The 13,308-nt window shown below is 31.6% G+C and overlaps 1 protein-coding gene across 1 annotated transcript in view; it reads right to left on the minus strand.

Moving 5' to 3' along the window:
• Nucleotides 1–840: 840 nt before the first annotated feature.
• The window catches only part of LOC132730094 (uncharacterized), a 59,459-nt gene continuing 46,991 nt past the window's right edge, over nucleotides 841–13,308 (minus strand). The window contains exons 17-21 of the mRNA XM_060715948.1: nucleotides 10,079–10,188; nucleotides 6,379–6,517; nucleotides 5,280–5,572; nucleotides 4,320–4,418; nucleotides 841–3,065 (exon numbers count right to left, since the gene is read on the minus strand). Of these exons, the coding sequence (XP_060571931.1) occupies nucleotides 2,844–3,065; nucleotides 4,320–4,418; nucleotides 5,280–5,572; nucleotides 6,379–6,517; nucleotides 10,079–10,188 (863 nt within the window). The 3' untranslated portion in view covers nucleotides 841–2,843. The remainder of the gene's footprint in view (nucleotides 3,066–4,319; nucleotides 4,419–5,279; nucleotides 5,573–6,378; nucleotides 6,518–10,078; nucleotides 10,189–13,308) is intronic.

The following is a 13,308-nucleotide window of genomic DNA, read 5'->3' on the forward strand; positions in this document are numbered from 1 at the left end:
CTTTTTTTATTATCTATTTTCTCAATTAAAATCGAAGTTATTTGTTAAAAAAAAAAAACAAATGAACATTTGACTAATTCGGTCTTATAATCAAACAGCAGTAAGGCTAAAAGTAGTAGAATGTCACTGGATTTGTTTAAAAACCTGGAAATGTTGATTGCTCGTAAGCATTAAACACAAGAAGATGAAACATGAAACATGAAAATTGCAGACTCTGTTTGATTGGTTTATATAGAATTCATTTTGGTTCGGTTGTGTTGGAAGCTATAAGCTTATAGAGACACTTTTGAATCCGTTCATGGAACAAACCAATAAGTGTGAAGTTTTTTGAACTCTTCGATTGAGTCTGTAGTTGAGGATAATGAAAACGTGCAAGATCCCTTATGCCCCCTTAGCATATTGAATTTTCAATCATTTACGTGCTGAAATCAATTATCCCGAAGGACTAGAAAAATATAACAACACTAAAGTAAAATTCTTAACACGGTTTATGAAAAAACGGACTCTATGAACAGATTTAATCAAAGTGAGGCTGCAATATATTGCCTGCTCGGATGTTCTTTAGTGCTTTAGATTCACTATTTTAGCTAAAAACACGAGACATATAGAAGATACTGAATGAGTGTAGATTTAAGAACGAACTGAATATAATCGTTTATGTGAGCCTTTGGTAACGAGGTCGATACATTACGCATTGAATTATCCAAACAAGAAACGATATAAAGAGTCATTTTTCATAGGCACGCCTACAAAAAAACGCTTACTTTAAGGCGCTTTTCCGCTATTTTTGTATGTAACACAAATGACGTATACTCAAATGGTTTTAGATAAACTTAATAATGTTTTTAATAACTGACTTTATTACACATTTACATACATTACATATTTGATAAGTAAGCTAAGAATAAAAAGTCCTACTATGTTAATCAATCTATATTATTTTATGGCATCTTGACAGGAAACATGTCAGCAACAGAGCACTCTTACTCCGATAAGACAAAATGTTTATACAAATTTGCATATAATATAAAAGCATAATATAATATTAAGAACTCACTGAAATGTTTTAACACAGTTTTTTCTTCGTTCATTTTCTAAATGCAAAACGGTAGATGTTCAACATTTATATTTGAACATTGCAAAAATAAAAACAGGACTGTGACTGAAGTATCCATTATTAGAATAACAAAAAGGAAAGGAAAATAGACGAGTGACAAATTTATTTGCTTGCAATTTTTCTCTGGCATTTTCAAATATTCAGTTGAATTGAAAAATGAATATAACAGTGATTAGATTTAATAATGGTTGTCAGAAGTTTTAAGCAGAAACAAAAACAGTTAGAGATATTAAAGTAATATCATCAGATTCAAAGGTATTTACGTAATGTATGGCTTAAAATCAATAAATTTTAAATTTTATTATCAATAAGTAAACTCAAATTGAAACAAAAAGAATTTTAATTTGCTTTGCAGGAAAAGGTCCTATAAATTATGTCTTGCATACTGCCTTTAAATGCGTACTTTAACGTTGTATGATACACGTTGCATGATCTTATAATATGGTAACAAAAAGATGTCAAGGGAAAACTTAAGGAATCCTCGACCTGATTGTTGATTTTTTTGCCCTTATTTGCTTATTTCAATGCCAGATTATGAACAACTTAGGTTCAAACGCCATATATTTTCCAATTTTCATATAGCAAACTTCCTTTCTAAAACTTGTGCAAATTACAGAATTGGTAATGAGTAGTTTGTTTATTTTAATCTTTCTTCTTTACCTACACTTATGCGATATGTTTATAAGAATTTTGAGTTAAGCTTTGACGGAATAAAATGAAATCGAACGTTCGACTAGGATAAAATCTTGAAAAAAATTACATGTATTTGAAATAAGGTTTGTTGGACCTATGTATAAGTTAATTACTATTGAAATTGTCTAAAATTAAAAAGCAAATCGAAGTCAATGTCATTTTAAAAACTAGGATAGTGACCCCAATTTCTTTTCATTAAATGTCTCTGTTATTATAATATGCTGGAGTGTAAAATAGAAATAATTATCAAGGTTTTCAAAATAGCATATATGGTAGTTTTTTACGAGTAGATGCATGTATATGTAAATCGTTATTTGTCTTTCTCTTTTAATTTACAAATAAAGCAATATCAGCTTGATAGATTTTAATATTTTGCAATTAATCTTTTATTGCCTATCCTTATCTAACTCTATCATTAAATATTGCTCTAAATAATCAATTTGATAAAATACATGCCAGCCTCTTCCATACATTTTCTTCAACAAATAAAGAAATAACATATAATTATATCTTATGACCCAAAAAATGAAAAGTGATGCAACACCTTACGCCCATAGCGCGCACGGAATAGCCCAGAATAATAATTTCCAATTTGATTAATAGCAAATTTCGTAATTATCCTTTGCAGAGTGTTCCAATTTAAGTGCTTCACGTGACCTATGTAAGAATTTCAAATATTACGGTTCACGGCTTTTGGCCTAAAGAAGCTCCTTAAAAGTGTATCTTATCATTAAATGTCTCTGTTATTAAAGTATTCTGAAATAGTGAGTTTTTTTTTTTCTTTTTTCAGAACTAAACAACGTGTCTGGCAAGTTTTAGGCAAGCTTTATATATAAATGTTACAAATAAACAACAATGACTAGATTTAATAAGTGAAATACGTATCATCAACATTGATCGAGATTAAGATTAAAACTTTATATTTATCGTTGTCTATCAACTTCATTTCAAGTAAAACAGGTATAAACGTTTGAGTAAATGAGCTTTATACTAATTGTGGCATGACAAATCAACAAATAATCACTATTTAAGATCAATTATGATTGATAAAGTCTGGCACCTCCTCTTCGTTAAATTTTGTAACGCTCTCTATCCAGTCATAGAACATGCCAACGTTTGTGTAAACACCGTAGTGTTTATTCACATCACATCCCCTGCCCCAAGAAACGACGCCAGTGAGAACCCATCTTGTGCTCGTTGCCATGATTAAGCCACCTCCACTGTCCCCTTGGCAAGTGTCTCCAGTTCTAGCAATCTTTGATTGGGAAGAAAAAATAAAAAAAACTGGCAAATATGAATATTTAAAAGCCACAGGCAAGTGAATGACAAAAAATATTACTAGTATATATTTTTATTTACTCAAATCTCGCTAACAATGAAATTTGTTTTATAATGTCCAGCATATTTGTGTTTTGAAATGTAATGTATTGTTTGCTTTTTAAATTTAAAAGCAAACAGAATCACAAAATTATGTTAAAGAAAATTGCATTACAAGAACAAGCCTCGGGGGTTACAAGAACAAACTTGGATTATAGTTTTAGTGAAAAACAAATGTAGGTCTTTGTCTTGATAATAATCTTTTCGTTCCAATGGTTCACTGCGATATTTAGCATTAAGTCTTACATCTCCTTACCTGACACACGTTAGGCAACTTCAAAAGGAGAAATCTTTACACCTTAAACTGCTTACTGTGTTCATTTCGGGGACATTTAAAGATATACTATGCTAATCTTTAAGTAAACTATTTTGATCGAAGAAATTCATTAAAACCTATGAAATTCTTACTGAATATGTTGAATTTGTATAAAAAAGATAAAACTATACATTGGAAGTCACATTCTCTATTATAGGACAAGTAAAGTTGGTCTTTTCTTAAAAACACTGCCAGTTCTTTTAACGACACTATATATTCATATTGTGGCGACCTATAGTGTGTAGAGTTTAAAACGTGACATATCAACTTGGTGTGAAGTAAAAACATGTTTAGTTCATATTTACAAAGAGACTATGCAGTAATTATCAATATTTTCTGATGTCAAATTTGAGCATAGTATATCTTAAAAAGAATATCTGATTGAAAAATCAGTTAGAACAAATAAAAGTTTTGCCTGTGTCTCTTTAAAGAAGATGATATATTATAATAAAGTAATGAATGTTTGGCATGACAGCTAAACTTTGGTTAAACATTGAAATACATTAATGCCATTGTGCTTATTTGTATACCTTTTGCAAGGAAATAGAAATATGGGCAAATATTTTTCATATACCAGATAATATCATTTCTGTGCGTGCGTGTTTTCTTTTTATCAAAAATGTTAATGAGTGATTTGAGAAATGAATATAATTGATGTTAAACATAACTAGGCTATCAGATTAAAAACAGCACACTTTATCCTGTTTCATCTATTGTCTTACAATTCTCATTATATTTCAAAGCAAAACAGAAACACTCAACCTTAGAGTATGTTCGATGTAATGAAAACAATCCTTGCAAATATATGATACTTACATTACTCCCAGCACAAAACATTGTGTCAGTGAGTTTATCACGTTCGTTGCCCATTGATTCACGACATGTTTCTCTATCCACATACGGAATATATACATCCTATAATATGAAACAGGTTAATGATATAAAATGCATTAAACTAAAAATATGAAAAACAAGATCAACAAAGAAGGGGGACTTTTAGTGAACGCAACCCGAGCCCAGGCATTGTGTAAGTGAGTCTATTGTGTTCGTTGCCAATTGATTCAAGACATGTTTCTCTGTTATAAAATGCCTTAAACTAAAAGAATTGAAAAAGAGGACTTAAACTAAATAAATCTCCTTTTGAATATCAAATGAAAATATCAAAATATAAGTTATTTTCAATAATCATTTAACATATTGCTTTGTAATCGTTGATGTTTTTAAAATTACATTTTGACATAGGAACAAACAAATTAAAATTCTGTTTATATGATAGTTATAGTTTCAGGTTCGTTTTTTTATGACAGGAACATTTTTTAGGTATAAACGCATTTGTAATTTGCACTGTGTTTCGGTACGTGATCGATGTAATCCGATTTTAAATTGTTTAGCAATTGATTGGTAATTCGTTTATTTTGCAATTGTTTTTGACATATGCGGTACATTGTTATGCATTGTTGTCATTGACATATAGAGTTGTTGCAAATTCTATACATATACGCACTTCAACCTGACTGTCTCACGTTAGTTTATCACATTTACAAAGACTGTACTTTTACAATCGGTCATATGATCCCTTAAAGATCCTTTAAAGTGTATCTTATCTTTAAATGTCTCTGTCTTACAACTGATGGTAAACCCCTCTTTTATTTGCCTATATAAAACATTTAAATACCTTAATAAAATCTAGTAAAGAATCACTAACCAGTGTTCGACAAAAAGGACAAAAAACATTTACTATCTTTGAATCTTAGTATTTATATCTTTAAATACTACCCTCAGTCTGTCGGGCATTCCTTTGCCATGAGGTTTTGTTGCACCGCAGCCAGCGACTTTCCCAATCACGCGTCCAAAGGAGCCACTGTTTTCTAGAAACACCCTGTCATTGTATTCCGCCGGTTCAACACAAATAGGACGTATGTTATCGGTGTATTCAACCAAACTGTCCAATTCTATCAATGCTATATCATTATCAAAAGTTCCTCCTTCTTCGTAATCTGGATGAACAGTAAAACTATGTACTCTTCTTCTTTTCCCATCATTCTGAGTTCCTAGACAATCGGTGGTACCTGAATAAATTAATATAAGAAATTGACATAATCTTATTAAAATATTGAAATAGTTTATTTGTTTTTTTTTCTTAACTAAAATTAAAACCCTCAAAATTATTGACGTTTACAGACGATAATGGTTCTTGGAAAATAAAGGTTTGAAATGGGTTTAAGTGCATAAACCTGAAACAAATCCATTATGATTTTTAAAATTTTGTATCGTATTATTGCCTCAGATGATTGCTTTATTCTATATGATTGCTGTAAACTATGCATTGCCGAATGATTAGATAAAAATACAAGATGGTTATCATATAACAAGGTTGCTCTCAAATACATAATAATTACTAAACAAGTCCATAATTTCCACAGTGAAATGTACATCACTTAATAATAAAACAGAGAAATTACAGTATCCCTAAAGAACGCACAAAACGCTAATAAAAACGGACAGTTCATAGACAGTACTGGACAGTTGAAGTTACCGTCCATGTCCCATAGCAAAGTTTTATGTAGAATGCAACATTTAAACATAAAACTTGTGAAATGTTGTATTTGGAAACACCTGCAGATGTGTTCCTACAGTGGTTATCATGAAGCCTTCAATGTGACACGTTTGTGTCATTCCATGTTAAATTATCTATTGTCTCCAAGTTAATAAATGCGTATGCCCTAAACGAGAAAACAATGGCCAGAACTTATAAAAATGTACCTGGTGTCCAATTATATTTTTTATTTCTAAGTACTGAACATTGCACAAAACTCAGATTTTATTTTTATTCTTTAAATGTTAATTACATAATTTTAAGATTGATTATATTTACCAAGTAAAAGTTCAACATTTTTTGCCCCAAAATCAACACCAAAGACCTTGCTGAACTGCTTAATGCAATGAGCAGCCGTGACAACGAAACTCTGTGAAATCAATGTTCCACCACAAAACACCCTTTTCATGGACGCATCCTTGCAATATAGAATACATTAAAGTTTTAGGTTTTTATTCTTTATTTTTTCATTTTTTTTAAATTTTACCTTAAGTTTTAATTAAATTCATGCAAATGGAGGAATCCATAAAGAATGCATTACAACACAACGAAATCCCTAATGAACAAGTCTTTCAAAAATCAAATAAAATGTTCAAAAACGATGACATTATGTTTTTTTTAAACGAACACGTATTATTTAGAATTTTACAATCCATTTTTTAAATTACATTTGAAAGTTTTAATGAATTTTCTCTAATTTACTCCAAAAAAGAAAGAAAAAAGCATGAAATCATGCCATACAATTTTTGTATGCGTTGAACTAAAATTTGCAAATAAAATGTAACAATTCATAGTTTACAATCAAATAAAATGTACAAAAACGATGACATTATGTTTTTTTGAAACGAACACGTATTATTTAGAATTTTACAATCCATTTTTTTAATTATATTTGAAAGTTTTAATGAATTTTCTCTAATTTACCCCAAAAAAGAAAGAAAAAAGCATGAAATCATGCCATACAATTTTTTATGCGTTGAACTTAAATTTGCAAATAAAATGTAACAATTCATAGTACAATAACATTCATTTGACAAACATTGTGTCACAAACGCGAGTTTTTTTTTTACTTTAGAAAAAGCAAACCTGAGTTTTATAATGTGTAAATAAAATAATGGTTTGTTAATATGTTAGATTCTTATTACTTAAGAGAGTAGCGCTGATTTAAACACAATGGAAACAAAGTAATAACTTGACCTCCATATATCATTCCAAATCATTATAACTGTACACATGGCAAATATGCAACACAAAACAAAATATGGATCAGGTTATTGACAAATGGGTAAAGGTTTGAAAACTTTAACAGGACTCAACAAAACTTAGTGACATATAAAGAAGAGCATTTGTGAGGCAAACTGGGCCTTTAAATATTGAATTATCCTGAAGCTAAAACAAACTATACAGCAGCAAGATAAAAAATGTGCTGTCTTAGATTGACCTTTTTTGTTGTTGCCTTTGTTGCTGTTTGTTTTTTTTTGTATTTGTTTTTTTTTTTTGTTGGGGTAAATCTTCAACTTATCGTTTTCAAATTAATGTTATCTCTTTAAACTCATACCTGAACATAAACATACGAGTATTTTTATATTGTACAACAGCAGGTGTCAAGTGCTGTGTGGCAGCTGTAAAAAGTTGCCCTTACTTCACTTCAGTGGTGTTATATTTTTCTGGTCCTTCGGGATCATTGATGCCGGCACTATTGGGTGTTGAGAATTGGGTACCGCTCAAGCCGGTACTAGGAGCCGTGAGGGATGTTGCACGTATTCAGTATCTCTCATGTACATACTCAATCAAACCGAGTCTGCAATTCTCTTGAAATTTTTCTTATGATTAATGCTTCCGAGAAATCACTTTTTATCAAAAATTAAAAATATTTGTCAAAGCATATGGATGTCCTTGCACTCTTTTGAATAGTTTCCAACATAAAGATATTCTCACCCTATGAAATTTGTTATCTTTTCCAATTCGGATTCATTACTCGGTTTTTATTTGGAACCCTTCGTTCAAAGGATTCAAAGTTCTGCAATAACTTTCAAATGCAATAGTTAAAATGAATAAAGAACAAATTTAAAATCGTTCAATATTAATGTTTTTTCTGGTTTACATTTTGAGAGCATTGGTTATTTTCAAACGAATTTATAAATAACGATACAAGATATGTTTCTCATATTAAAAGCAATGAAAAGACATGGTTATTCCTGCAAACATACACTAGAAAAAAATGATTACACTAATTATGTATTTTAGTGGTATACAATATTTACTGTTAAAATTACAATCAATGATTCCGATATCTTCGTAAAATTAGCGAGACAGTCGGAACTGCCGGAACGACCAGAACACAGGTTTGTTTGTCTAGTCCGGCTGTGCCGGCTACTCCGTCAAGTTGGAATCCTGTCCCGACTGAACCTGCTAGCAAGAGATGATACAGTAAAACCTGTATTTTTCGCATATTGTAATAAAGATCCTGTATGTTGTAAATGAGGTGGCATACCACACTTAAGTGAAATTATATACGTGTATAATTATGATAATAAACAATTTTCAAACATCGAAGAATATATAAAATATGTACTGCAAATATTTGTACATATTATATGTAATCATTTAATTATATGCGTTCATTTCTTATTGGAAATTTTGACTTACACTTTACAGAAAATAAATTGTTTATTACCCCCCTCTATTAACATGAAATGTTAAATTTGGTAATATCTTTATAAATAATGCTTTTTTGACTTACAAAATTGATAGATCTTAATTTTAGCATTACATTTTTGATAAAAAAAAATAAAATTGTGTTACAGGATCTTTAAAGATTACTTATCACCTCGATCTCTGGTTATCCGGCTAGCCATAATAATAAAAACCGCAGCTAATAAATGTGTGCATGGTAAGTCCGGGTGTTCGCTTATAGAGGTGTGTCCGTTGGGAAAACTGGATGACGTTGAGCCAAAAATCGTACTATAGATGGTTATTTAACTCTCACTATTCCCCAGTCTCAATCAAGCAACACTTCACAAAGTTGCATTGTTAGGGCCTCTGACCGAGTGTCCGCTGGTATAGGTGTGTACGTCGTGAATACTCTAGTATTTTACAGACGTTGAGCTCAAAATCGTACTATAAATGGTAATTTCCGAATAGCCCCTATGAGCCCCAGCCTCAGTTCTGCAGAACCCCATATGGTGGGATGGAACGGGGTCTCACTATGTGTCCTCTGATATCGATGTGCCTGTCGGGTATATTCTGTTTTTGATGATGTTCATTTGAACATTGTACTATAATGGTCATTTCAGCTCAATTTTTCGCCTTTACCAGATGGCATCTGTTAACCCCGCCTCATTTCCGCAGAAACCGATATAACGGGATGTGCCAAAGATCTGACCGTATTTATCGTTTTGTTAAGTTGCAGATTCGAACGGTCTTGTTCGATTAGTTCCATAAAAATAAAGTTATCTATGTATACGCCAATATAAAATAAGCAAATCGAGTCTGCATTTGTCACAAATGTCAGTTGCTAAGCATGATTTTACAAAACATAAGCCGTTTAGAATAGTTTTTTTTTACATTACAAAATTTACACAGAGGAAAATGGCTATGCTTCGTTTATATTCTAACATATAATTCTAAATATATTTCAAACACTCACTGAAATATGATTACAACATAAGTTAAGCAATAGAAAAAAACTCTTAACTCAGTAGTTCCTTTATTTAGTACATATAATTTAACAGAATATTATGGAAATGCAAACGCAGAGTCTGCTTACGCGGCAAAGATCCTTAAAAATTTGACTTTGCTTTGATTCTTCCTACAAAGGTCATACCAATAAAGAAATTATGAAATGTTTTAATAAACCTAATAATAACCTAAATACAACTTTATTTTTTTGTTGTATGATACACAGATACAAAGATTATTAATTAATATTTTGCGTTTTACACTTTACATATTCATAATAATATATTGTTGTACTTACTCCTGTAGATCTGAATGTTACATGCCATGGGTACATTTTTGGAGGTGCTTCAGATCCCTTTGAAATTTTTGCACTCAACAGTGCCTCTTCATGAACGGATATTCCACAATCTAATAGAAAAATTTTTATGACTTGAGTTTATTATGTTCATCTTTCCAAAGAACATATATTTTTGATATAAGAAAACCTGAATAGGATACTTAATACTTCACCGATTTGTCAAGCATAATTTATATCTAAGAAAAATATTATCACTTAAATAAAATATATTTTACAGTAAATCCGCAAGGAAAAGCGGAAATGTGATAATTGGTTTAAACAATATTTATTTTCCAAATAGATTTACACACATGTTATACAATTTTACACAATCTAGTAATAACAAATATAAATATAATAAAAACAATCATTGTGTTAGTATAGCATACAGAATAGAGGATAAAGCTTTGTAGCTTATACTAAGCCTCGCTTCTGTCTGTCATAAGAATCTGCACTGACGTTGTTACTTCATTTGAAACATTTATGAACCGGAACATAATAAATAAACGAAAGGGTAGACCTGGTTTTAAACAAAAAGAAAAACAGATAAAATAGAAAAAAAGATCAGAAAGAAAAATGTTTTGATTTTTAAAACATTTTAAGTTAAGTAATTATCAAAGAGAGAAAATAAAGGTAGGGAAAGTCCATGGAGTAAAGTTAGGAGGGGAAGAAAGATTTGAGATGTGTGGGTCTTTTTCAGGGACGAAGCGATAGTGGGTTTTAATTAGCGCTTAAATCTTCGTGTATGTGTTATAAAGCCTTACACATGTTTAAAAAATAGTTTCGTTTTTGTCCGAGTCAAGAGATTCATTTCCAAACAGGAGAATGTTTTCAATGATTGGTGTGATATTGCTGATGTTGTTTAACATGGTTGTTCTTTGATTAGTATAAATTGGACATGCAAGAAGAAAGTGTTTTGTGTCTTCAATTTCTCCACAAGTGCATAATGGGCTTTCAATGATATTTTTAGAAAAAAGATGTTCTTTAAGAGAACTGCAATGCATTCGTAATCTAGCATGTTGAATAGACACTTCTCTGCTTCCAGTATAATAGTAAGATGGAATTTTTGTTATTTTCTATTTAAAGCATGTTTGAAAGATGATAAAGTGGATGAGTTTTGGACGTCGGGTGCTAAATTATTCCAAGCGTTAATAGTTGATGGAAGGAAAGAATTGGAAAATAGCTAAGACTTACAGTGGACGTTTCTGATATTTTCCGAATTGCGAAGCCCATAAGGAGTTTCACTACCAACTGATGTTGGAACAAGATTTGAGAGATAGGGAGGAACGAGAGAGTTAACCATTTAATAGAAAAGAATGAGTTTGTGCTTAGTCCTTCTGGTTTTGAGTGGTTCTAATGCAGTTTCTTGATAAAGTTTAGAAAGAGACACAAGTTGAGTAGCACCGGAAATGATTCGAGCGGCTTCTAATTGGATTTGTTCAATGTCTTCTTGTTCGCCTTTTGTGATGTTGTCCCATACAGTGTCAGCGTATTCAAGGATTGGACGGATAAAGGAAATATATATAATTTCGATAGATTTTCTGTCAAGGGTAAATTTGAAGGTTCTAAGAATATTTATACGCTGACACGCTTTGTTTTTGATGTCTTGAATGTGGTTTGTCCAGGAGCCATTTTCTGAAAAAGTTAAACCTAAGTGTTTGTGGATATGAACGTTTGATACAATTGTATTATTGAAAACTACAGGTGGATGAACTGCTTTATTTTGTTTTTGTGTGATTATAAAAGACTCAGTTTTGGAGGGATTGAAGGAAACAAGCCATTGATGTGCCCAAGCATTGATGTTTTGAAGATCTATATTGAGTTGTTCAGCAGCAGTAACTGGATTTTCGACAATGATATACAAAGTTGTATCATCAGCAAAAAGACGTATGGGTAATAAGATACGGGTTACAATGTCATTGATGTACACTAGAAGCAAAAGCGGTCCAAGAATGGAACCTTGAGTAACACCAGCTGAGATAGTAACAGTATCAGAGGAAGTACCAGAAACAACAACAAACTGTTTTCTGTCTGAAAGATAACTTTCAAACCACGTAAGGATTTGACCGGAAATACCACTTTGATGTAATTTAAAGAGAAGACCACGGTGCCACACCCTGTCAAAGGCTTTTGATATGTCACAAAAAACAGCCCTGACTTCTTTCCCATCATCTAGGGCTTGACAGAAGGAATAATAAATGGAAGTTAGTTGATTGACAGTAGAGTCGTTAGGCATGAAACCAGATTGCAAGGTCGAGAAAAAGTGATGTTCATGATAAGAGTTGAAGATGTGTTTGTGTAGGATACGCTCAAGAACTTTATTGAGGGCGCTAAGTAACGAGGTCAGTCTGTAATAACTAATATCTTGTGGGTCATTTTTCTTATGGATAGCACAGACTTGAGCAATGTTCCACTCTGTGGGAACTCTCCCTGACTGTATTGAATAGTTGAAAAGATTACACAGAGGAGTAGATAATTCGACAGATAGTTGTTTCAAAACAAAGTTGTTGATTTTGTCTGGACCTGTGGCTTTGCCGGCTTTCAGAGGTAGAAGTGCATCAGTTACTTCGGTCGGAGTAATTGTAAGAAAATGTAGTTTTGGAGCTACTGGATTAACACAAGTGTTTGGTAGTTGGTTGTTGGTTTCATTTAGTTGAGTTTGCGCTTGGAAGAAATGATTTTGTGCGTTCGCCTTATCAGTGTTTGTTTCAAATATTTGATCATTATGTTTTAGTGATAATTGACTTAATGATGTTTTATAAATACATGTGTGAAATATTCAATGCCTTTTTCATATTTATATGCAATTGCACTCCAGTTTCCGAAAATCAAAATGGGTAAATGTTTTTAAAACCGAGCGATTAAAATTACTAACTCAGTTTGAACTGTCTTAAGAAAATAGAAGTGTAGCATTTTGAAGCAAATATGGCTTCCTCTATGATCCTCACATGAATGTCTTGTTTCTTGCTACATGATTTTGTTAAGACGCATTTGTGTCCCTTCTCGTCTACGGTCAAGTAGAGATGACTCTATGACATCCCGACCCCTTGACACATCGACCCCTAAAACATCTCGACCCATGACACTTATACCCCTAAGACAATTTGACCACTTAAATTGACTGGACATTTCGACCCCTTATTCTACAAAGTACATTAATATTAGACGTTATTTTAGAAAAAATGTGCATG

This window comes from Ruditapes philippinarum, unplaced genomic scaffold, assembly GCF_026571515.1.
Source record: "Ruditapes philippinarum isolate M1 unplaced genomic scaffold, ASM2657151v2 ctg1326_1_1_1_1, whole genome shotgun sequence".
Lineage (NCBI taxonomy): Eukaryota > Metazoa > Mollusca > Bivalvia > Venerida > Veneridae > Ruditapes > Ruditapes philippinarum.